The sequence below is a fragment of the Elgaria multicarinata genome, chromosome 8 (assembly GCF_023053635.1).
Source record: "Elgaria multicarinata webbii isolate HBS135686 ecotype San Diego chromosome 8, rElgMul1.1.pri, whole genome shotgun sequence".
NCBI lineage: Eukaryota > Metazoa > Chordata > Lepidosauria > Squamata > Anguidae > Elgaria > Elgaria multicarinata.
This window is the reverse complement of record NC_086178.1, coordinates 81,975,648-82,002,272: the sequence shown is the minus strand read 5'-3', so window position 1 is coordinate 82,002,272 and position 26,625 is coordinate 81,975,648. Positions and strand designations below refer to the sequence as shown.

Here is a 26,625-nt window from a genome sequence, read left to right as displayed (position 1 = left end):
TGGGAATGGATGGAATGTATACTAAAATAACACTGGTTGTGATTTGAGAATATGAAAAAGATACCAACAGTGAGATTGTAGATCTTTGGCCATTGGTGAGGCGTGCTTGTTCTTGGGTTGTGAATTGACTAGAAGCATCCAGCAAAGTGCACTGCAAAATGTGTCGGGGTGGCACTAAACATCATTGCAGCAAATGCATGTTTCCAAACCTGCATTCTCTGAGCACATGCATTTGGAACCAGAAGGGCAATTTGAGGAATTGTAGGGAAAGCAGGAGGATGGGAAGATAATCAACTGTAATCAAAGTTCTCTTAAGTTATTTAACTATGTTCCTAGGTAGTTCTCAAATACAACTGGAAGTGACAATTGCATTCCCGTTTCTGCTTTTGGATTCTAGAGAGTTGTAGCAGTTGTTTGAATTAGGAGGGCTCTGAAAAGTGTGTTGATTCCGCATTCATCGCAAAAGCTGCTTGTGACTCTGAAAGAAGAAAAGAGCAAGATGACATCACTGCATGGTGACATCAAACACAGCCTGTTGGCTGGGCAGACAGACGAGTGGATGTTTTCCTGAGTGAGGCTTAGTTTTAAACAAACAAGGGAAAGTGTACAGTTGTGTCATGAATAAGATCAGAACGACAGACTTGATTCCCAAGAGGAAACGGCAGAAGGGGATGCAGTCTTCAGTTCCTCTGAGCAGCTACCAAATACAGTTCAATGACATCACTATTTTTATTGTGGAGAGAAAAATGGGAGCCAGCAGGAGAATGTTCCTGATGGATCTAGCAAGAAGAAAAGGCTTCAGGGTAGAAAATGAGCTAAGGTATGGGAACAACAACAACAATCTGGTGCTATATAAATAAATAAATAAATAAATAAATAATAATAATAATAATAATAATAATAATAATAATAATTAGATTTTTGTGTGTGCGGAGCTGGAGTTTAAAAATTTAGTAATCCTATGCATGTCTACTCAGAAGTACAGCCAGGTAAGCATGTATAGGGTCACCCTTTTAGAATGCTAGATGGCATTGATAGATATTCTCTTACTTTCCTCTAGATATTTTTCTACATTTTGAAAAGTTGGAAACGTGTTAGGAAAACAACTAAGTGAGATTTAATTTGAACAGTAACCCTGGCCTAGAAATAAGTGGGTTGTTTGGCAATGTTTGCTGGTGTGAAGCTCCAGTTAGCATTCTAGTTGCATAGTGTTATGCCTGTATATCTTAAAACAGATGAATATTCAGTCTGAATATTCTGTTCAGTGTTAGTTAAATGATATACGTATGTTTAAGTGGCTGTTCTTCTCTGTTGCAAGAAACCGTAGCAGCTCATGTTACGATTCTCTTTGGGAAATCAAGTGAGTTTCTAGTTTTTGGCTTAATGGCATTCGTATGAATTTTGCACTATCCCTCGGTTCAATGCTCCAGTTCAAAGATCCATGGTACTCTAAAGTTAATATGGACGTCCTCTGTAAGTGAATTAGCCTGGTTCCTTTAGTGGAGAAGGCAGTCCCATAAGTGCAAAGGGATGCATGTCTGGAGCTGCCCATAAAAGAGCTCAATGTGTCGTGACACCATTCACACAATTAACAATTTCACAAATAATTTTTTTTAAAATTAAACAATGTCTCTTTCTACATCTAAGGGTGTAGAGGGAGGGAGGGGGAGGATCACGGACTTACCTGCTTCTGCGATCCTCCCTGGGCATCCAAACGGAAGCGCAACCTCCTGGTAGGGAAGAGGGTGTCTTGTTAACCATGCAGTGTTGCTTATTTTTCTTGAACAAGGTACCTTAAGAACCCTTGGTTTGTCATTGTGTTTTTCAGGGTGGTTAACAAGCCGCACTACATGGTTAACATTAACAAACCACAGTTCAACAACAACCCACACTGAGTGTGGGTTAACATGTTGTGTGAACAGCCCCAATATGTTGTCTATTTATTGGAAGTATTTTTATCCAGCTCCTCAGCCCAATAGGCTCCCAGAGCAGCTTATATATATATTTAGTAAAACAAGACAGTCCTTGCCTGAAGGCTTACACTTGAAAAAGACACAACACACAAGGAAAAAGATATGGGGAGGAAATGAAAAAAAGTTTAATCTTTCCATAGGGCTGGTGGAATGTCTCTGCTACTCACTCTCATCTCCCTCTGTACAGCCTAAATAATAGCTGGGTGGGGTGGGAGGACCAATCCAGATTGGGATCCTGATGGAAGAAGACTTAAACCCTTTTGAGTTAGGCTCCAGCACCTGAAGAATCATAGAGTTGGAAGGACCTCAAAGGTCACCTAGTTTATCTGCCCATGCAGGAAATCTACTACCGTGCCTGTGATAGGTGACTATCCACCCAGTACTTTAAAACTTCTAAAGAAGGAAAGCCCACTGTACTTTGAGACAGTCTGTTCCACTGTTGAACTGCTTATGCCATCAGGAAGTTTGTCCTAATGATTAGCCAAAATCCCCTTTCTTCTAAGTTGAAATTATTGGTTCAGGTCCTAGCATCTGGAACAATGGCAGAGAAATCGCTCCATCATCTATGTGATGACTCTTCCAATATTGGCAGATGGCTATTAAGTTGCCTCTTTGGCCGTTTCTACACCTGCCTTTTTTCAAGGGATTGTCCCTGTGCATGCAAATGACACACAGGGGATTCCGGGAGCAGGCAAGGATGATCCCTCCATTTTCCTGGGATAATCCTTATGTGTAGAAAGGGCCTTGATTGTCACTTCTCCAGACTCAACATACCCAACTCTTTCAACCTTTCCTCATAGGATTTGGTCTCCAGGTCCCTCACCATCTTTGTTACCCCCACCTGGACACGTTCTTATTTTTCAGTATCCTTCTTAAACTGCAGTGGCCATGGATGATAAAATTATCAATGGCTACTGGTCATGATAGATATATATTACCTTTAATACTGGAGGCAGCATGCCTCTGAATACCAGTTGCTGGGAAACACAAGTGGGAAGGTGCTATTATTTCTCTCATATCCTGCTTATTGGCAATAGCACTGAACAGTAGGGCCCCTGGGCAAGATCCCCTTTTGGGGACTCGCAGCCACCCTGGCTGCTTTGCTGACCTGCTATTTCTGCTATTTGGGGCAAATCTCTCACCACTCTATAGCCCTCATTGGCTGCATATCCCCAAAGGAAGCAAGCTGTTTGGCTCAGCTTGCTGCCATTCTCACACTTGGGAAAATACTGTGATTAAAATGGCACATGGCTTTTCTTTACTGTGCACCAAACCTTGGCCTACTAATATTGCTGCCTGTCTGTGGAGTTGCTTGGGGCCCCTCTTGGATCGCAGGACCTTTGACCTCTGCCCTGCAGTCCAACCCTAGTGGTGTCATTGCTTGTGGGCTCCACATGGGCATTCCGTTTGGCCACTGTGGGAGCAGAATGGTGGACTAGATAAGCCTTTGGCTCTTAACTTGCTATTTGCATTGTGTCTTTAATTTGCTGTTTGCAGTGGAAGGAAAACTCCATCTATGCTAATGGAAGCTTTCCTTCCGATGCAAAGAAGAGGTGAGAGATGCCTAATCTAGATCTGGTAAAGTACTCTGCCTCTGACCTGGATCAGGCATGAAGCCCTTGTGTTTGGCCTGCAAACCTGTTATCTAACTTCTTTAAAAAGCAGCATTCATGCTGTTGCTAATTGTGTGAATGGTGTAGAGCTTCTCTAAATGAGCTACTTATAGCACGTTTGTTTCTGGCCACTCACAGAAGTTTTTGGGTCAATTTAATGACACAGTAAACAAACAGGAGGTCTCCCGTAGTCTCCCCCTGCCCTTATTCCTTTTAAAAATACTTCACAGATAAGCTGGAATAAATCCCAAATGGCACAAAATCGGCAGTATGGAAAGCTGACATTGTGCTATGAACCTGCCAGGGAAGGGAGGGCGGACTTTAAACAAAGAGGGTAAAACAACAAAGGCAGGCAGATCCAATCCCCATGTGTCTACTGGGGCTTACTCTCAAGTAAGTGTGATGAGGGTTGTAAACTTACAACAAAAACTTACTTCTACTTAGAAGTAAGTCCTGGCTTTCTTGGGCCCTCTGAGGAGACAGACAGCAAGACCACCTCCTCCTTTGCACTTATGTCAGGGAGGGAGGTGGGCGTTCCCACAATTCAACTGTGTCTGCCATTTAAAGGAGCTCTGGGAAACAGCAACAGGACGTTCCGCCTTGTTGCCCCTCTCCTCCTGTGTAATCCAATTCATATCAATTGCGCCAAAGAAACAGGAAGCACAACAGCGCCAAGTAAACAACGGGATTTCTCTTAATGCAGAGTAGCTCATAATGTCTAGGTTTGTCAAAGAGCATACTGGATTAGGAATGGGATGCTCCTTATGTGCACAAAAGCCTTGGCACACACCCTTATTCCTCACTAACATGAGTTAATTTCAAATAAATGGTCCATGCTTAAAAAACAAAATGACAGATGTTGGAGGAAAATATATAGCTGTGCATAATATATTGTTCCTGCAAATAAACCTTAATTTGGAGAATCTCATTTTAAAAAGTGTTGAAAGCGCATTCCACGTCTTAATATAGCAACTGCAACTTCAGGATCACTGCTCCTGTGAGCCTTACAAGAGGGAGCTTTCACAACATGCCCTGCTGAAGCTGTTAAAGAAAATTAAATTTCTTATTAAGTTTGATACAAAATCTTGGAACCACAGGGCAAGGATGTTCCAGGACTTGTCCTTGTGAATAAATGCCCCTGAACACCTTTCCTATTACTTATGGAGATGTGCATGAGGTGTTAGACATTCCCCACCCCTCATATGCCAGTGCACTTAGCAAAAAGTCTCTTCAAAAGTCTTATCTGAAGGACCACCTGTATGAGCTTCCCCTGGCCCTGTGATTAGCTTCAGAGACCCTGCTTGTGTGTCTACCTATATATAAGACCAATCAGAGCGTCAGGCACAAGAGACAGAGGCATGGGTCACATGATTGTGGCTGGGGAAATAAGCCATGTGCAACAGTCCATGGGTTCTGGGTGGCTTGTTAATCACAGAACATGGTAAGATAACCATGAGGAGATATCTTAGAATCTTATCAGACAATCTCTGAGGGAAGTAAGAGCTCAGTTTGGCTGAGATTACATCCTTACACTGGCTTTGGAAGACAGCAAGCATTGTGGAGGTGAGGCCAGGCTGAGAGAGAAGATATCCAAAGAGGTAGGGAACCTAATGACTTGGTTCACGTGGCATAACAACCCATGGTGGGTTGTCATGCTTGTTTGTTTCAGGGTGGCTTGTCATGATGTCCAAACCCAACACAGTTATCTTAGCGTGGTTTGTTAACCATGCACAAGCCATCCTGAGAACTCTTGACTGGGTTTACATGTCATGCTAAGCTACGGTAGGTTGTTATCATAGGTGGCCATAGAGCGGCTTAGTGTGATGTCCGAACCTGGAGTGATTTTCCTGTCATGGGTAGTTTTACGTAAGCACTGAGGCTTGTAGAAGGATTGTTTAGGGTAGCTTGTTCTCAGGATGTAGTTTGACATCTAAACTCAGCAGGCTGATTTTTCCCCTTGGTTGTTGGGAAGAGCTGGAGAGCAGGCAAGCAAGAGCAGTGATAATCCCTGCCTCTTCTCTCAGTCTTGCTGGTGCTACTACCATTCTCCCTCATCCCTCTGTTGTACTGCTTTGCCATGAATTTGTACCGTTTCCCCCTCCATTTCACTATCTTACCATGCATTTTGCATTTTTTATGCAATACCACTCCCTGTTCTGTACCCCTCATGTAGATCTGACAGCTAGCAATGGAGACCAGTGGGAGGGAAATGACAAAAGTGGCTGGCTGCTGCTGGGCAGAGGAGGCCGCGCTTTGGGGGCAAGTGTGCTTACTTCAGTGTAACATGAAGTAGCCTTTAAAAAAATAAGAGGCGTCTCTTAGGAAGAGAAGCACCCTTTCTGCTGCTGGGATTTCTGTCTGATGAGGGAAACGCCCTCTCCATTCCTGCATCAGATTGCAAAAAGGAAATCATTTTCCGAGGCCTTATGAATGCAGGAATGCATTCGCAATCTTTTCTTTTCAGGCTCTTGCACAACGGTCATCTGATGGGGGGGACAGACGGACACACACACAGAAGTTTCCCTTGTCCACCAGCAACCCCAGTGGACCAACTGCAGAAAGGGTGCTGACATATGGAATGAGGAAATGAAGATTTCTGCCACAAAGGCCCCTGGGATACATTCCAGCAGTGGCCTGGAAAACTGAAGGAGAAACAAGCAACAGGAAGCCGCCGAGAAGGCAAAAGCAACCCTTCATTCAATTATCTCATCTGTGCAATTGTTAAAAGCCTAGAGCTGGAAACCATAATGGGAAGAGAGGCCCAAGTTGTTTCAGAGTGGATGGATTGCACCCCACAGAACTAAACAGACTATAAACCTATAAGTTTTATTTAAACAAAAGACCCTCTACAGAGTTCTCTCAGACTGTGGTCTATCTCTCTCAGGCCAGAAGCAGTGGGTGTTGCCCTCAATTAATTCCTGGCTTTTCCCAGGAAGCACAACCCACCCAGGCTGAATATTTATTCTTTTATATTGTTAAATGAGCAAAGAGGAGAGAGGAGTTGCACAAGCTGATTTGAGGTTGCTGTCCAAATCCACTATGGAGAGACAGAGGGGGAGTCTATAAACTCTGGAAGCTTTGGGGTGGCTCCGAATCCGGGCTGCATTGGTTATATGATTCACAGCCACCCGGGGACAAAGAGCTGAAGATCCGTAGCGGAAAAGTCAGGGACTTATCCTGACTTTTGTTTATGTACTTAAATATCCCTTGAATGTCAAAACCTATCACCTGAATGTATTTGTAGAGTTCACTCCTACCATCTTTTAGCTTCCTATTTTCTAGACTGAATAGGTGGCTCTTTAAAATTCACCTTTGAAGAGGCTAATGTGCTTTGGACTGATTTTCCTTCCATCATTTTTGAACTTTTGTGACCCAGGCTGAACTGAACAGAGTATTGCAAATTAGATCTTTTCCTGTGTATTGAGTAAAACACACATACACCCCCCCCCACTTCCCTTTCTTTTCTGGTAACTCCAAGTTTAATAATATCCTTTTAAAAAAGTGTATTCTTTGCTGCCACGTTGCTAGTGGCTAAATATTTTTGTGTTCACCGAGACACCCGGTTGTCTGACTTCTCTTGTTATTCCCACGAACTAGGTCACATCAGATGTGGACTGAGGTGTCATCAATATGCGGATGATACCCAGCTCTACCTTTCCTTTTCATCAAACCCAGGTGAGGCAGTGGCTGTTCTGAACCAGTGCCTGGGCACGGTAATGGACTGGATGAGGGCTAATAAACTGAAACTCAATCCAGACAAGACGGAGGTACTGTTAGCGGGTGGTTCTTCTGTCCGGCGAGGTGATGTTTGTTGTCTCAAAATTCTTATGAGAGCATTCAATTCATCCTGCAGTGACTTTTGGATCTCCTTCTGAGAGAGAAATGTTTGAGAAAATTTAATAAAATCTTCTCCTGTTAGCATTAATACATTGCTAATAAGGCTCCCATACATGCAATATAAAGCCATCACACACTAGCGTAACCAGGAAACAGAACTCAGGCAAGTCTGTTCTAATAGGGATGATGTCTCCAACGCGGTGCCTGTCTTTGCATTTGCCAATTTTAATTTTATTTCTTTGCTTTGCACTTAGATTTTTGAGCAGGTCATTTTTCTTTTGGTCTCACTGGTTTGCCTTCTGGGGAATAAGTGTTTCATGACTGGTCATGCCCACCACGGTAGTAATTTTATGAATGAGAAGCTCGCCACATGGCAGCCATTTTGTGAGAGTGTTCATAATTTTTGTCTCAAAATTTCAAATGTGCCTACTGACCCAAAATGTTTGGGATAAGGGCTGGCATGGTTTTTGGTGGCTCCCACTGAATGCATTGGGACAAAGTAAACTGGAGGGTCTGTAGCTCAGTGATAGAGCTCCAGCTAGTACAGTGGATACTGAATGGACCAATAATCTAACTCAGTAGGGGTGGAACTTTGGTTCCTACTACAGTTATGCTGATCATCTAGGGTGACCATATGGAAAGGAGGACAGGGCTCCTGTATCTTTAACAGTTGCATAGAAAAGGGAATGTCCGCAGGTGTCATTTTATGCATGCAGCACCTGGTGAAATTCCTTATTCATCACAACAGTTAAAGCTGCAGGAGCCCTGCCTAGCATGACCAGATACATGCTGAAATTCCCTTTTCAATACTACTGTTAAAGTTACAGAAGCCATGTCCTCCTTTTCATATGGTCACTCTAGATCATCAGAGGTTAGGGTGACCATACGAAAAGGTGGGTAGGGCTCCTGTATCTTTAACAGTTGTATTGAAAAGGGAATTTCAGCAGGGGCAAATCTACACAGAGTCTTCGGGGCGCCTGGAGTGCGCCTGCAGTGCGCCCCGAAATCGATGATGTAGACAGTACCTTAAGCATTCCAAAAAGAGGTGGAGGAGGAGGCGGTGGCCCCGCATCGTCCCTCGCGGGGACGAGGTGAAGAGTTGCTGGGCCCAGCGGTTTCGCCGGGGAATCGGCTGCATCCTTGGCGCCGCCCACCTGCCCGCCGGCCTCCTGTTGCCGGCGAAAGAGCCACCCCGGCTCACCCGGGTCGGAGAGCTTGGCGGAAGAAGCCGCCGCCGGCTTCTTCCGCTGAGCTCTATGACCCGGGTGGCTCTTTCACCGGCAACAGGAGGCCGGCGGGCAGGTGGGCGGCGCCAAGGACGCAGCCAATTCCCTGGCAAAACCGCCGAGCCCGGCAACTCTTCACCCCGTCCCTGCGAGGGACGATGCGGGGCCACCGCCTCCTCTTCCTCCTCCGCCTCTTTTTGGAACGCTTAAGGTACTGTCTACATCATCGATTTCGGGGCGCACTCCAGGCGCCCCGAAGACTCTGTGTAGATTTGCTCCAGGTGTCATTTGTATATATGGGGAATCTGGGGAAATTTCCTCTTCATCACAGCAATTAAAGCTGCAGGTGCCCTGCCCTCTTTTAAATCTGGTCACTCTAGTATAGCTCCTGCAGCTTTAACTGTTGTGATAAAGAGGGAATTTCACAAGGTTCTTCATATATACAAATGACACCTGCTGAAATTTCCCTTTCTATGCAACTGTTAAAGATACAGGAGCCCTGTCCTCCTTTTCATGTGGTCACCCTATCAGAGGTAGTAGACAGTTTTAGTAGTAGTCTTTCTAAGACACAGACTCTTTCTCCACACATACCCTTTCCATAATTGTGATGGGTCTTTCACTAGTGTTAATTAAAACAACTCTCAAGTAAGACAACTCTTCCCTGTCTATTCTGCAGATGTCTGTGTTAGTTCCAGTGGAACAGAGCAGAGACCTTTCAAAAGATATTTATCTATACAGGTTCAGTCTCCATGTATGTGTGTGTGTGTGATAGCTGAGTGATAGTGTGTAACAGGGTAAATAGGGAGAAGAGATGTCTTGCTAATACATTTCAGATTTTCACTTTTGTTTTCCAGCATCCATTTGAATTCACTTCGACCAGGACCATTTAACTGTCAATTTTTAAAGAATTGTCAACAATATCTGTGGAAATCCTGCATTTCTTACATTTGCTGCCAAGAATATGATGCAGCTGTAAAAGTATCACAGGAAACTGGGGGCATGTTGGCTAAACTGTTGTTGTGAGTGCAGAAATGGCAGGGTTCCCAGATCTTCAGCATTATACAAATACATTAAATATGCACATTTTATATAAAGGGATATAAACCACAGGAAGCAGAAGTTAAACATCTCTAACTGATATTTTTTGTTAAAGAAGACAACAAGGCAGAGCAAAGCAGTTTAATTAAAGGGAAACTTAGCAGTGTGTTGATCAGATAAATTATGTGTAGTGAATCCAATCATTTAGATATTTAGGCTTTAATTCTATACACACTTACCTGGTAGTAAGTTTAATTGACTTCAATGTGTCTTACATCTGAGTAGATATGCATAGGATTGTGCTGTTAGGCTGTAATCCTATACCTAGTTTCCTGATGGTAAATCCCATTGAACTCACTTACTTTTGAGTAAACACACAGGATTGCACTCCCAAATTTCCACAATAAAATACTGCTCAAGGCAGCTAGCAATGTCCAAGGGGGAAAATACAACAAAGCAATCAATAATTAAAATCATTTAAAATCTCCCATCCCCCAAAAACAGACAGCACAGCAATGTAACATTCTTCTAATGCTCTCTTCTGTAATATACTTTGGCTAGTGGAAAACATTGAAGGTTAGTTGATTCTATTCCCTGTCTTCAGTTTATGAATGCATTTTGTTATGATCAAATACATGACTTTGAAGCAATATCTACATAAGGCCTACAAGCAATACTTAGATATTGTAGGGTGACCATATGAAAAGGAGGACAGGGCTCCTGTGTCTTTATCAGTTTCATTGAAAAGATGCATGCAGCACCTGGTGAAATTCCCTCTTCATCACAACAGTTAAAGCTGCAGGAGCCCTGCCTAGCATGACCAGATACAAGCTAAAATTCCCTTTTCAATACAACTGTTAAAGATACAGAAGCCTTGTCCTCCTTTTCATATGGTCACTCTAAATTGTTTCTCTAGGACTTCTGATCCAGCTGGGCTGGTGAACTGTAAAATCCTCTCCGGACATTAATTGGGTGGCACTGCAGTAAAGCAAACGAGCAAGCTCACTGCTCCCTTTACATCAGAGTTGCCAGTTGGTTAGGGTGACCATATTTGGGAAACCAAAAAAGAGGACACCTAGTGTGCGTGTGGGGAAGCAGCTTTCTGAGTCCTGCAGAAAGTACGTTATTCCCCCGCCACCTTAAAGAACCCGATTGGAGTGGAGGATAGGAAAGGATTTCATTCTGCACCACCACCATCCACTCCAATTGGGGCCTTTTCTATAATGTCCACGAATGACCCACTTTCCCCTTTAAGACCTCAATTGGAGCTCGGGGTGGGGGAATGATGTGCCTCAAGAAAGCATGTCATTCCCTCCTGCCATGCTAATGGCAGCCTTAAAGGGGAAGGTGTGTCATTCCAGGACATTATTGAAAATTATAGAAAATCCGCCCTGACACCATGGAAAGAACAAAAACTAGGACAAATCCGGGGAAATCCTGACAGTTGGTCACCCTAAGTTGGTTTATTGCTAGGCAATAAACTCCTGGTTGAAACTCCTGGTTCAAATTGCTTGGACTGATCTCCATACTATGCAGGCAAGGCCAACGAGATGGGGGAAAGCTGGTACAAATCACCAGGGCCCAACTATGTTGCATAGTTTGGAGGGGCCCAGTAGCACTTGAGGGGGTCAAGAGCGGTAATAAGGGGGGAAGAGGCGGCCAAGGGCCCCACCCGAGTGCCACAGGTCTCGCAGTACATCTCTCACCATGGAGGGCGTACCTTGCCAGCCAGCCAGTCATGCGGCCTGGGGGAGGCTGCCACCAGGGATTTGCCAGTCCTGCTTTCCGGGCTTCATCGAGGGCTGGGGTGGAGGAGTGGGCAGCCAAGCAGGCCTACCCAAAGCAGGGGGAGCGAGAGGCACTGGCCGGCCTTCCGACAGTGCTGGGCAGGGTGGGGAGTGCCCCTGGGCCTCTGGCAGCCTTCCTCCTCCGGGGGCCCTCCTGCTGCTTTGAACGGCAGCTTGCTGCCCACGGGCCATGCCAGCTACAGATTTTTAGCCAGTCCACTCTTGCTGGGGGGGCCTGAATTTTTTTCTACCAGAGCCTGAACCTGCTCTTGGCAGCCCTGTATGCAGGAAATCTATGATTAGATTTCCCAATGATTTTATTTAGACTTAAAATATGCCATGGAGGGATGCTTTGGGGAGAGATTAGATTAGAGCAGCAGAGCTGAGGAGTGAGGTCTTTATTTATTCCCCCCTGCACATTTTCCTGATCTTCACACCCACCGTTTGCAGGTGCTATTAGCCCTGCAGCAGAAAAGGCCTAACTTGGAGCCCTCCATGGAAACTTTCAAATAGTAATAATATCCAGAGATCCAATTACACATTTGCCTTAACCCCATTCAGGTGTTTAGAATCTAGGTATGCAAAATAAATTAGGACTGGGAACAGATTCGCTCCACCTCAGTCATCATTTTCATTGCCCTCTTCATGCAGAGGGCAACTTTTTGCAGGGACAACTTCTTGTATCTGTGGATGCTTTCTCTGGGATTTAGAACCCTACAAAATCATGGGGAGAACCTCCACAGCTAAAGGAGAACTCTCCTTTGGTTAGTCACCCTCATTCCTCCTCTTCACATGTTTATTTTCACATTTTGAATGCCCAAATAGGGGTCATGTCAAGTATAGTTTGGTCTTGACTGCTTCCTCCTTATGGGAATATGGCCACCGCTTCCTGGTCTTGTAATAAAGGAATCTGTACTACTGTGTAGTGACAAGGAGTTTCAAAGAATACACATTTTACAGTTGAAAACTTCCCAATTTGGCTATGGGCCTGCTGTGTACATCATGGGGAACAAATACAGTATTGTTCACCATAATGTTACCACCTCTTCATTATTAGGATTTTTGAATCAATAGAGGTAAGAATGAGTTCATCTGACTGCTCAGTGTTAGACAGGTTCAAGAAACGTTGTTGGTGTACATGTAGTAGTAGCACTGGTAGTTTTACAGACAGTGGCACTCAATTGGGATCAGAATGGTGGATTAGCTGGCTTTTATGAGGCAGACTGGCGAAGTGGCCTATGGTGGATTGGGCAGTCTGCAAAATACATTTGTTTTGGCCAAATCTGTCACTGTGGTGTTTTAAGAAAAGCCCTTTTACCCAAGAGCCATTGTTAAGTCCATCCATCTTGCTTGTGTGGCATCCTGTGGTTCTTCAGGCCCATATGAGCCACTGACGCCAGCCCAAAGTTGTATGAGGCTGCCATGTGCAATAGCAATGGCAACTACTCTGCAGTGCAACATCTTCCAGCATTCAGTTGGCATTGGATGGGTATTAGCTGCTGTGGCAAGTCACTGCTTGCGTTGCTTCAGCTGAAGGTGATCTATGGGATCTTGCCACCAGCTTGCGTTTTGTAGGCTAATAAGTATACTTCGTTACATACTTCCCTTATGTCAAACGGGGATTTGTTATAAGGGCTTCTGTGCTATCACATTTGTGCAGTAATTTAAAAACAGCTCTTGTAAGTGTCTTAAGTAGCCCAGTCAGTTTTATGGGGGCCTAAACCAGAATATTAATGTTGCAGCATACTGGTATATTGAAAATCAAGGTTGCAGTCGTTGGATACAATGCTTAATCTAAAGTGTTTATTACATGTACATTTTTTTTTCATTTTCTGTATGTAAAGAACTGACTCTTGAGAACAGAAGGTTTATTGGAAAATATTAGCGGTGGCATTGCTTATAAGGGTTTAATTCAAGAGATTCCTGACTATTATGAAACTCTCAGTCACTGAACAGGCACATGTTTTATTCCCAAGGCTGTCAGGTAATATTAAGGAGGCTCTTCATTACAATAGCATGTGGGCAAGCCAAATGTTTCCCATGCTTCAGGCAGTGGTGCGAAAGAGTATGTTTCAAGGATGTTAATTGACACTGAGCCTGAGTGTCAGAGAACACTGCGGATGGAATTTGAAAATGTCTTTGAAGGCACTGGGATATCAAATCACTTTCCATTTTCATGTTGTGTACAGGAGTTCTCCAGTTTGCTACTACAAACTTTATTTATTTATTTATTTAAAACATGACTTGGCCGCCTTTCAGGGCAGAAGCCCTCACAAGGTGGCTTACAGCAATACAATATATAAAAACAATTTAAAACATTAAAAGCCCGAAAAGCATACACAGTAAAATAAGTTAAAACAATAAAAGCTAACTTTAAAATCATTAAGAATGACAGCTTCTACTCAGGAGGGAGTTAAACTCTTGTCTTTGTGTTTGTTTCTCTAGTGATTCTGTCACCCATGTTGTGGCTGAGAATAATTCTTGCAGTGAAATCTTGAAATGGCTGCAAATCCACCAGGTGGAGAGTGGTTCAAGATTCCAGCTCCTTGATGCTGCGTGGCTGACAGCTTGCATGGAGGCAGGAAGGCCGGTGGATTCAGAGAAATATCAGCTTCTTGTAAGTCAAATGTACCCAATGTGAAACCAACAGGTTGGACAACTTGTTGGAAAAGCCAAGCCTTGATTAATGAATGTGTAGGCCAGTGTGCTTACGTTCATACTGACTCAGATAGAGCCAGACTTAGGGGGAGTCTACACCAGCCATTTCTTGCAGGATTGTATCGCAGTCATCACTAACAGGGCACATGACATTCATCAGTTCCCACTGTGATCTCGGCTCCACCTCTCACTTTCCCCGGAATATCCTTGATTGCTTTTGTTGTGGTTTTTCCGGCTCTCTCGCTGCCATTCCGAAGAATGTTTGTGTCCCCCCCTTTGTGAGGTCATTGCTGTTTTCTGCGAATTCTGGGCTCAGCGAGCAGCCAATCAGCTGTGAGGGGTATGTGCATGGGTATCGGAGATGTGCGGGAGTGGACCTGCCCACCATTGCCACATGGTTTGGATAGGTATTGGCGTGTTGTACCACCGAGTGTGTGCGGTTGGTTTTAATACAAACATATCTCTGTGCAGGGGCGCATATTTGATGGGAGTTCCTATCCCCCATGTGTTGCTGCACATCTGCACTCATGTGCATGCCTCACGAGTCATTAAAAAAAATCTCAGCCCAGTAGCCACAGCATCTGCCCAGGACTGCCCACTTCTGCTGATCCACATGCACAAGCAGCGTAACGGGGCACACGTGCTCCTGCAACGACACTCCTGAAATGGCAGTACACATCAGTGCTGCATGCCCCATGAGCACAAATCACAGAAGCAGGAACATTCGGAAGCATCCCTCTTCCTTTGAGAAAGGGCTGCAGGTGTAGTTTAGCCCTTAGTTATACTTATAATCCCATTGACTTCAATGGGTCTACTTTAGATAGGACTAAATCTGGACCAAACCCGTTAAATGTCACAGCCATACTTGGTCTACATAAACTATGTCCTGCCAAAACGTGACTTTGGGATGACTGCCTTATGTACAAAAGCCCTCTAAGAAATGTAAGGTAGATACAGAATGAGCCATCATCAATGCTGGCTTACATGATCTTCTCTGCCACTTATCATCATTCGCCACTCTCTAGAACAGCCTTCCCAGCCTGATGCTCTCCAGAGGTTTTGGACTTCAACTCCCATAAGCCCCAACCATCATAGCCAATGATCAGGAATTCTGGGAGTTGTAGTCCAAAATATCTGATAGGCAACAGGTTGCAGAAGGCTGCGCCAGAATGAGCCATAGACAGTTTTCTGGTTTACACTGTATTCTTTGCCATCTTCCCCATACCTGCCTGCTACCATAATTTCCCTTATGTCCAGCTGTGACAACCTGTTGATGTACACACCAACTTCTGCATGTGGCAGTGACACGAATGCCTCTGAATACAGGTGGCTTAGGAGCAACAGTGGCAATGAGGGCTTGCCCTCATGTCCTGTGTGTTGGCTTCCCCTCAGCTTTGGACTGACCACTGCAAAGATGCTGGACTAGACAGGCCTCTGGTCTGATCCAGGAGGGCGCTTATTCCGTTCTTCTGTTCATGTACATGACTGCATTGCCTTGGGTGAAGACTGAAATAGAGATTGTGCCCAGCGAGGAGCTTGGAACTGTGCATGGGGCGCAGAACTCCTCAGGAACACTGTGCCCATCGGGGGTGGGGTGGGGGGAGCAGGACAAATTGTTTTAAATTTAAAAAAACCTTCCAGTTTGCGTACGAGCACTGCTGCGCTCTTTTCCTTTAAGAAAAAAACAAACAAAATGGCAGGTGCGATGTCCTGTTCCTCTGAGGTCGTTGCGTGCTGCGTGTAAACAGAGGGGGAGATTTCGCTATAACAATATCATGAGATCCTCACACCTCCGTTGTGTTAGACCCGTAGGTCTAGCTGAGGCCTAAGTCTCCCATGGGTTAAGCAAGTGGCTTATTCTTGAGCATTCAGTGGCTGTTAATGGAATGCGACATTTGAGAATTGTTAATGGAAAAAGGAAGTGGATCATCCCCACAATTCATGGGATAATTAATCCACAACTTGCTGTCATATGCTGCTGTTACATCTGAATGGGATCAATGTCTTTTGATTGGTAGTGCTGGCAGTCTTTTGACTGGAAACACACTTTGTTTTCAGTTCAGCTTTTTTGTTCCCAGAGCATGAATGGCTAAAAGGTGGAGATATTAGGTGGTGTAGTGTTCCTAATGAGTTAGCTCTCATGAGTGCAGAATAAGGGAATGACAATTGATCTAGAGTAGGTATCTGTTATCACTAATGATCTATACATCATGCTGAGATTTCAGTTCCTATAACTTGCAGTGGTAAAAATATAACGTTGTCCCTAACTTTCTTCAAGATACTATGATCACATTGTTCAGTGCAGGTGTTGCATACTCTGGATAATGTATGGACATGTGTTAAAGTTTAATTTAATGATAACTAATTTGTTTTGAGTAACCCTGGACATGAATACAAAATAATAATTAAACCATTCCTGAATTACTTGTTTTCTTCTACTAGAATCCCATGTTCCACCAACCAGAGCCAGGTGCAAAAGATGTACACTTAGAATTATGGAACAGGGTCCCTCTGAGCATATTTTGAGTGGAATTTGTCTTCAGAAACAGATGAACTTTGCTCAGAACTCCTTCACACACAAGTTCACTCCTGGTTACTCAAAGCCTACTTCATTTTTGCAGCCTAATTTAGGTGGGACAAGTCATTTTGTTAAACAATTGGGAGTAAAAAAATACTTGCCAATCTACTACAGATCACCCACCCAGAGATATACCAGTAGATCCTGATCTACTTTTGCCCACCCCTGATTTAAACCATAGGGTTATTGAATTATAAAAATCCAAATGGGTCCAGCAGGTGGAGCTATTTCTCTCAGGCTCAGAATGTTATACAGCACTTTTTTTAAAAAAGCAAATATTGTCATTGGATTTGTAGAAAAGATTTAAACAGTAGATTATTTGTAAACCTTTAAAGCAATATGGTTAAGCTTGTCAATACTTTGGCTAAAGTATGTTCATTTGATATATGTATGTATGTATGTATGTCATTGCCTATATAGGGGTTATGCTAAAAGATTATAAACTCAGGTAGCAACCTCAGGGATGGATCATGTAATGCAGGAAACAGCTAATGAACTGTGTATTATTATGGAGAATGATATCTTCATATTAATTAAGTAATGTTGCATGCATTAACCTACTTGTTCAGATTAAAGTTCACAATCTCAACAGCTAGCTAGAAGTCAACGATTTGGTTCATTATTTTGATTCAGCTCTATCTCCAGTTCTTGACCATATATACCATTTCTTTCTGGCTGTACACTCTGTCTTTTATCCCTCCTCTCAGGCTTCCATCACATTCTTTCCCTCAGGGCTCTTTCTTCTTTCACCATTCCTTTCCTAGGTCCCTCTGTCCCCCCCCCCCCTCTTAGCCAGTAACAAACACAAGGCCTTCTGATTACCATGCCACCACTATGTGATGACATGGTACCATAGCAAATCACTGCCTGAGAACAACAAAACCCTACCTGCAGCATTATAACATAGATTTTTAAAATAAGTTGCAGCTAACAGTTTCTCATCATCCTCCCCTTTTTCCCTTCCTTATAAATATATTTGCTTTAAGAAGTGCAGCATCAGGAACCATTGGTGCTAGAAAGAGGAGCCCTCAGCTGCCCCTGTGTGGTGATCCACCAGAGCAGAAGTTTGGAGCATCTTCCAGGGTAGTGAAGTATTTTCAGGCTTTCATGGAGGGTAAGAGTATCGATGGCTATTTGTCACAATGTATGTGTGTGTGTGTGTGTGTGTGTGTGTGTGTATGTATGTATATATATATATATATATATATATATATATATATATATATATATCCTCCAATATCAGAGGCAGGATGCCTCTGAATAGTAATTGCTAGAGATTATGAGTGCCACCACACAGGGGACAATCGTGTTTACTTACTGCTGCTTCTCCGCCTGCTTGTTTGTCCCTCATTACTTCCTCTTTTGAAAGAGGAAGTAAACAACTTGCCCGTGGCCCCATTCAGTGAGCTGTTTTGATCCTGCTGCTTCTCCTGCACACAGCAGGAGATAGTGGCAACTTCCATCATTAAAAATAAATTGGACTCACTGGGTTGTTTTTTTGTCACGTGAAGAAGGCTAGAAGGGGAAGGAGGTGCATGGAAGGCATGTAGGAGGCAGACCTCGCCGTGAGAGGGACCCACAAAAATCTGTGAGTGCACAGTAATGAGTGTGCAATAAAACGGTTGTCTGATGGAGCTCTAGGAGTCAGAGGGTGCTCATGTCCTGCTTTTGGGATTCCTACAGGCATCTGGTTGGCTACATTGGGAAAGAATGCTGGACTAGATAGGCCTTTGTTCTCATCTAGCAGAGTGCTTCTTAAGTTCTTATGGACTGGCCACACAGTCATTGGGCAATTGGCCATTGGGCTGTCCTAGAAAGAAAGGTCTATAAGAGTTTTGTACTGGCACTCTGTCTAGGCAATAATGTTCTTCCTGGCTCTGACTTTTTCTTGTATATTTTGGAGTGTCCCTCAACTCTGACACCTGACTGCATTCCATTTTTTCTGGATCCACCCTGATAGCTGCCTATGGTTCATGCATGGCATGCCAGTGTATTATTTTCTTGATTTGTGATACACAGATATTTCTAACGAATGCAAGTAGTACCAAAAGAAAATCTTCTGTCACACAATTCTGTTCTTTACGACTTAAGGTGCAAATACTTCAGGCTATAAATGCCTAGTGTAAAAACAACCCTAGCTAGTGCTCTACAAGTAGTCTAATTAGCATCCATCTCCAACAAACTTTGTATAATCAAGGCATATATCAAAGCAATAAGAATTTAAATGAAAAAAATCCACTACTACATAGGGCAGAAAACACCTTACTTTCAGCATGTTTAAACCAGCCCATGACGTTTTGCTACCAGAAAGGTCTTTGTGCAGATTTTTCTGCTGCCTCTAGGAATAAGAAAGAGTTGAAATAAAGGTTAATTGGTTTTTAAGGGTTTTCAAATTAATTTTGTTGTAATTTAATTGGAGCAACATGAAGTAGATATTTGTTTTACCATGATCAGCTAATTTTAGACAAGGGTCAGTGACAAAATAATGGTCTCTGGTAGAGTGTGGACTGTCCCACTGCAGGGAATCTAGAGAGATGAAGAAAGGCCAGGCTTACCCAGGAGGTGAGAGAAAACTGCAGTATGTTGATGGTACAATTACGCAGGATGAGGCCATTATCTCAGGCGGCATAATTTACACAACAACTACTAGTTACAAATTAAAACACACACATATATTATTGTATTTGGATTGTCTACACCTACCGCCAAAATATCATGGGCCATAAGTGAAACAAAATGGACATGAAATAAGATTAAATAAAATGCAGAAGGTAAAATTTAACAGAGACATAGGCTCAGTACAGACAACACCTTAGCCAATGCAGCGTGAAAACTCCACTCAACAGTTGAGTTTTTAGGAGATATTCCCCAACACAACATATTCTAACTCCACTGTTGGGTGACTGTGGGCTATCGAGGAGTTGAGTAAAATCCATCGCAATGTTTGATTGACAGTTCCTCCCCCTCTCTCCTCCCCCAGTATCCCATCAGCCATTGCAGCAAAAACAAACAAACAAACAAAAAACAATCCTGGCAGCTCTCCTAGAGCGGCATTTGTTCCTTTCGCCGCTCTTGCCAGAGTCCTCTGTAGCCAGTGGGAAAAGTCAGTGCAATGCAATGGAAAACTCCACGGAGCCCTCCACACAACACGCAACAAAGCAGTTGTGCAGGAACTCTCCTCTGCACAGTGTGGATATTCTGCTTGGATATTCTGTCAATCAAACATCGCGATGGAATGTTTTCCAAAAAAAACCAAAAGAAAAAACACTGTGGGGTGGAGTTTTCCCTCCAGACAACACATTTTTCAACAGTAGCGCAAAAACTCCACCGTGGAGTTCTAAAACCACCATTGAGAAACATATTGTCTGAGTTGAGCCATAATTACACAACCCCAAAAGTTAATTGATCCAAAATGCAGAATTTCTTTTCTTTTCTTTATAGACCACCTTGAAGGATAAACACCTTCTCATAACAGCTTTCAACAACTACAACACACCAACGAAACACAAAGCTAAAGCCAGAATTGACAACTAATAATAGCCCGCCCCCAAAAAACATTAAGATCAATAACAAAGCAAGACAAATTAAATTCAGAAGCTCAGTTAAACCCTTAAGAGAAGGCCACTGAGAATAAAGGATAGAATGATCCTGCAAGGATTGCTCCTGTTGGTAATAAATTTGATAGGCTTATGGACCCTGCCAAAAAAGCCCAGTCTCTTGTGCTCATTAATTTAGTTGTTCACAAAACAGGCATCTGAGTAGAGCTTTGTCCAATGATCTCAAAGTGCAGTCAGGTTGATATAGGTGAAGGTGATCTATGTGACACGGTCCCAGACATTTAAGGCTTTAAGGAGAGGTGGACAAATTGTGGCCCTCCAGATATTTTGGCCTAAAGCTCTAATCAATCCTCACCAGCATAGCCGGTAGTGACAACTGATGGGAATTGTAGGCCAAAACATCTGGAGAGCCACAAGTTGCTCACACCTCTTTTAAAAGTTAAAACCAATACTTTTAATTGGGCTTGGAAACACATTTACATCCAGTGCTGCTGGTACAATATAGGAGTCATATGGCCTGACTGGCTTGTGCCATTGACTCTCTGGCAGCCACATTCTGTACCAGCTGATGTTTCCAAGACACCTTGAAAACAGTCTTACGTAGAATCCATTACAAGAGTCTAATCTGGACACCACAAGTACATGGATCACTGTACAGCTGCAAGATTGTAGAAAGCACTCCTGGCCACTATTACCACCTGAACTTCACCAGTTAGTGATGAGTCCAGAACAACTCCAAAATTGCATACCCAGTCCTTCAGAGGGAGTGCAAACCCATCTAAGACTAATTGGGCATCCATGCAATTCTGACTTTATTTCATCAAGGCCATGGTGACCATGTCCTGATTAAGTTCTTGGTTGCAACTTAAAAACGGACAATCAGTTTTATGCAAATTAGACAAATACCCCTAGCCCTTCAGTGGCTCAGGAAGGAATAAAGTTTAGTCCAGAAAATCATCTGTTCTTCATATTTTCTATTATTGGATAGCAAAACAAATAATATTTATATCCTGCCCCTTCTATTGTATTGAGTCCTAAGGGCAGCTTATAGTCAAAATCAACACATACAATGGAAGTGACCAGAGCTTGTGTAACTGTGGCAATTTTCGTGTTCCACATAGTGTTCCAGATCATGTGTAATATTACAAAAACTCCTGTCTCAGTTGGTAGATGGCATACGTTGAAATCTCAAGAGGGTGTAAGTTTCCTTCAAAGGGAACTTGTTTAGGTGATTAAATTATTTTCTAGGTCATGCTGGTACTTTATCATGTTATCTCAGGGATTTAGTTATCCTAATCAAACCCATAGATGATAAATCACACTGAATGGATACTTTCTTCTGCCTGTTCTTGCATAAAATTATTGAAACTGGAATTCTTACCAGTCAAATTATGAAATGACTTCTGATCATTTCCATTCAGCACTGCTGTCTTCTGAAGTTTTTAGCTGGTGTTGTGCCTGTAGCACCCCATTTAGCTGTAATATAACATGTGCAGTTTAAAAACCACCATTAAAGAATAATTCATAGATTATATTATTACTGAATCCCTTCGGGCTAGTTGCCAGGGCAGGCTCAGATGCACACACAATAATTTTCTTCCTTACAAAACACACAGTGAACATTTCCAGACAACTGTGCTAACTATCACTATTATAAATTATCTTAACACACTTTCCATTGAATAAGTAAATGAATTTTTAGTCTCCACTGGATCATATATAACAACCATTTTTATATGCAATGTTTTTATCATAAGACCTTATCTAATGTAGCAAAATTCTTTTGTTCTATGTATTGCACTCACGTCTCCATTGTAGACATAGTAGAAAGTTTCCCACATTATACCTGGTTCCCCCATTTTTTCCTTAAATGTGTCAGTACAGAGCTAATCCATCTGGAATGGCTGTTAGTGTTCTTTTTCAAACAGAGTTGTTCTATAATTTGAGTTTGTGAATTACATTATTATTAACAGTACTAAGTGCTCACAAAGTTAAGAATTAATTATTTGCCAAACTCTGATTTTTCCTGTGAAAAAATAGCTTATAACCATTAATTCTTTCATTTTCTCCCTTATTCTGGACAGCAAGGGTTCAGTTAAACCTTTCATGCAATATAGTATCATTTAACATAGAGCAGGGCTCCCTAACCTTTTTGGTCCATGGGCACATTTGGAATTTTGAGAGAGTGTCATAGGCACTCAAAATGGCTGCCATAGGGGGGCTACCATAGTGGGCAAAGTTGGCCACAGAATATTCATTTTCCAGAAGGCAAACTAGTGAGACTGAAAGAAAACTAACTTGCCCTAGAACCTAAGTACAATGCTGAGGAGGCAGTATGAGCTCCAAAACACGCCACTCATTTGAACCCCACTACAGTTGGCACTGGAGGGCAGGCCTTTGACTTGCCGCATGCCAACCTCCCAGTTTAAAAAAAGAAAGTTAATTTAAGAACTTAAGAAATAAAATTCAGGAGAGGCAGGGAGCCTTGGTGGTCTGTGGGTAAATTGGTGCCCATGGGCATACATTGGATACCCTAGACAAAGATGCTGACCTGTATTCGGAAAGGAATGTCAAGATATTTTCCTTATTTGGATATTATCCATGGACATGGAGAACATTTAATCCCAGTCAAAACAAGAGTTGCAGAAGGACCCTGTCCTGTTTTTTTTTTTTATATATAAGAATATGTATTTTATGGCCATTCAATCATCATAAGGAAGCCTTTCAAGCAGCTTTCCCATGGCAAATGTAAAGCATCTTCCTTTCCCTATATTTGAAGGGCCATAGCTCAGTGACCCAGCATGTGCTTTGCATGCAGAAGTTGTTGTTGTTGTTGCTGTTGCTGTTGTTATTATTATTAATTTGGATTCTGAGGTGAACTGGAAGCCAATGAAGGGATTTCAGGAGTGGAGTGACATGATCAAAGCGATGAGCCAAGAAGATGATCGTAGCAGCAGAATGATGAACAGAGACCAACGAGCTAACATGAGAGGAAGGAAGGCCAGTCAGGAGAAGGTTACAATAATCCAGCTGAGAAATGACCAAAGTGTGAACAAGAGTCTTGGCAGAAGAGACAGATAAAGTTCCCAGGTTCAATTCCTAGCATCTCTGGGTAGGCCTGGGAAAGCTCCAGTCTGAAGCCCTGGAGTGCCGCGGCCAGTCAGCATTCACAATACTGGGATAGATGGACCAATTACCTGAGTTGGTATAAGACAGCTCCCTGTGTTGCCATGATAGTCAACACTTGAATGTATGAACCAGTGGAGGCTGGTGGCTGTGATTTCAATGGGGCTGTGAATCCATTCTGGGTTCAAGTCAGAACCAGCCTGAGCTCTAAAGGAGCTATCAAAAGTGCCAGACCTATTTTGGGAATAATGTTCAGCACCTTGGAGGGCTGGATGGTTCTGACTGAAATCCAGCATGGATTTACAATCCCACCGAAATTGGAGCCACCAGCCTCCACAGGTGTGAACTGATTATATTTAGTAATGAAGACATGTAAATTCCTTTGTTGGTGACTTTTAAGCTTAGGCTGGAGAGCCATCTGTCAGGGATGCTGTAGTAGCACCCTGAACTGAGCAGGAGGTTAGACTAGATAAACTCAAAGACACCTTTCCATTCTCTACATTCTTGATTTTAAAATATGAACATTCTAGCCATGGTGGTTGTTCCATGATGTACCCTTAAGAGACACATGTTGTCTCTTGATGCTACAGTAGTTGATGCACTTGTGGAATTCCATCTGTCACAGCAGGCAGTAAGAGTTGCACGTGGTGTGTGTTGTCTCTGTGCCTCAGCAATTGTGTTCTGTGTTGGGAGCTTCACAGCTTGCATGGCCTGTTGCTAGAAGAAGCCCACATAAGAAAAGGGTGGTGTGAGAACATATTGTCTTCGTAAGAGTAGTGAGAGTACTTGTACATAGATCAGGCTGTTTTCTTTAAATGTTTGCTGCATGGGAGGAAAAGGACTAAAGGTAGAATCATAGAATCATAGAATAGCAGAGTTGGAAGGGGCCTACAAGGCCATCGAGTCTAACACCCTGCTCAATGCAGGAATCCACCCTAAAGCATACCTGACAGATGGTTGTCCAGCTGCCTCTTGAAGGCCTGTAGTGTGGGAGAGCCCACAACCTCCCTAGGTAACTGATTCCATTGTCGTACTGCTCTAACAATCAGGAAGTTTTTCCTGATGTCCAGCTGGAATCTGGCTTCCTTTAACTTGAGCCCATTATTCCGTGTCCTGCACTCTGGGAGGATCGAGAAGAGATCCTGGCCCTCCTCTGTGTGACAAACTTTTAAATATTTGAAGAGTGCTATCATGTCTCCCCTCAATCTTCTCTTCTCCAGGCTAAACATGCCCAGTTGTTTAAGTCTCTCTTCATAGGGCTTTGTTTCCAGACCCCTGATCATCCTGGTTGCCCTCCTCTGAACACGCGCCAGCTTGTCTGCGTCCTTCTTGAATTGTGGAGCCCAGAACTGGACGCAATACTCTAGATGAGGCCTAACCAGGGCCGAATAGAGAGGAACCAGTACCTCACACGATTTGGAAGCTATACTTCTATTAATGCAGCCCAAAATAGCATTTGCCTTTCTTGCAGCCATATCGCACTGTTGGCTCATATTCAGCTTGTGATCTACAACAATTCCAAGATCCTTCTCGTTTGTAGTATTGCTGAGCCAACTATCCCCATCTTGTAACTGTGCATTTGATTTCTATTTCCTAGATGTAGAACTTGGCATTTATCCCTATTAAATTTCATTCTGTTGTTTTTAGCCCAGCACTCCAGCCTATCAAGATCACTTTGAAGTTTGCTTCTGTCTTCCAGGGTATTAGCTATCCCACCCAATTTTGTGTCATCTGCAAATATGATAAGCGTTCCTTGCACCTCCTCGTCCAAAGCATTAATAAAAATGTTGAAAAGTACTGGGCATACTCTAGAGATGCACAAACTCTGTAATCAGCTTTTGAATTCTGAAGTTTGGAGATAATAGTTGGGTTGTCAAACTGCTCATTCTCTCTCTCACTTTCCGTCTAGGGCAGTGAAGAGCCTCCTGCAACTTCATACATGCATCCAAGGGATACTTCTGCTCTTGGAACAGATGCTGTCTCCCAATATGCCTGTCAAAGGAGAACAACCTTAAATAATTACAACAAAAAATTCACGGTAATGCACACAACTCTATTCTCAAGCTTGATTTTTACACTGAACTACAGGCACTTTCAGATACAGGTTAGAGACCATAAGTTGATTGTTTGTATAGCTGCTAGGAAGCATCATCATCTATCGAGGAGAATAAATACATCAAGGGCCATCCTCTACATATTTACTCAAAGGTAAATCCTGCTGATTTCAGTGGGTCATTGGATGGCCCCCCTCATCTATGCAACCAGAGAGGTAGGGCTTCTTGTTCACATTGCTGGAGACTGAGGGCTCATCTACACCAAGCAGGATATTCCACTATGAAAGTGGTATGAAAGCAGTATATAAAAGGCAGGATTTACACTTCTGCTTTATAGTGGTACTGAAGTGCATTGACAACTGTTGGGGCCCATGATGCATCTACACCAAGCAGGATATAGCACTATGAAAGTGGTATGAAAGCAGTATATGGTATGTGTCAATGGGCCCCAACTGTTATCAGTGCATTTCAATACTGCTATAAAGCAGTAGTGTGGCTCCTGCCTTTTATGTACCGCTTTCATAGGGCCCATCCTGCTTGGTGTAGATGAGCCCTGCGTGTGAGTTAAATAACCACATGCATAATATAAGAAATGTCTTCCAAAAGGGCTAGAACCTGTGATTGTTTCTATGTGTGCTCAGTTGGCATTTTAAATCTGCATTTCAGATGGGTGGGAAATCGTGTTTTCTTACTGCCGCTCCACTTCTTGGTTCGCTTCTGTAAAAGGGATGAGCCAAATCACATGGGGAAGAAAGCAGCAACCACATGGCCCATTCAGTTTAGTGGGGCAGTGCCCTCTAGTGGGCGTTTATATCGCAACTTCTCAGGCACATGGCAGGAAATAGTGACAAATATCGCTATAGGTCAGAAAAGTCATTTTTTGGGGTGGGGGAGTGTCTTATTGTTTGATGGAAAAAAGAGCAGAAGGAGCAGGAGGTGTGCAGGTGGATCACTGAGTTGTCAAAATGACCCACGAACATCCATGAGTGGCCAGTCATGAGAGTGCTATAAAACACTAATCTGAAGAAGCTCAGAGCCATTCCCAATTCACTTTCAGGATTTTGTTGCTGCATAGTGAACAGTGGTTGAGTTTTGAGCTTGGCACACACTGAAGCAATCAGGTGTTTTTTTTCAGCACACAGGCAGTTGCAATGTGATTCTAGTCAACTAGAGAGCTC

General features: G+C 43.1%; 1 protein-coding gene across 1 annotated transcript in view; it reads left to right on the top strand.

Moving 5' to 3' along the window:
* The first annotated feature begins 617 nt into the window (after nucleotides 1-617).
* Nucleotides 618-26,625, top strand: part of DNTT (DNA nucleotidylexotransferase) — a 138,090-nt gene continuing 112,082 nt past the window's right edge. Inside the window, exons 1-5 of the mRNA XM_063131606.1 lie at nucleotides 618-820; nucleotides 13,920-14,102; nucleotides 22,092-22,116; nucleotides 24,865-24,895; nucleotides 25,367-25,431. Coding sequence (XP_062987676.1) covers nucleotides 618-820; nucleotides 13,920-14,102; nucleotides 22,092-22,116; nucleotides 24,865-24,895; nucleotides 25,367-25,431 — 507 coding nt within the window. The remainder of the gene's footprint in view (nucleotides 821-13,919; nucleotides 14,103-22,091; nucleotides 22,117-24,864; nucleotides 24,896-25,366; nucleotides 25,432-26,625) is intronic.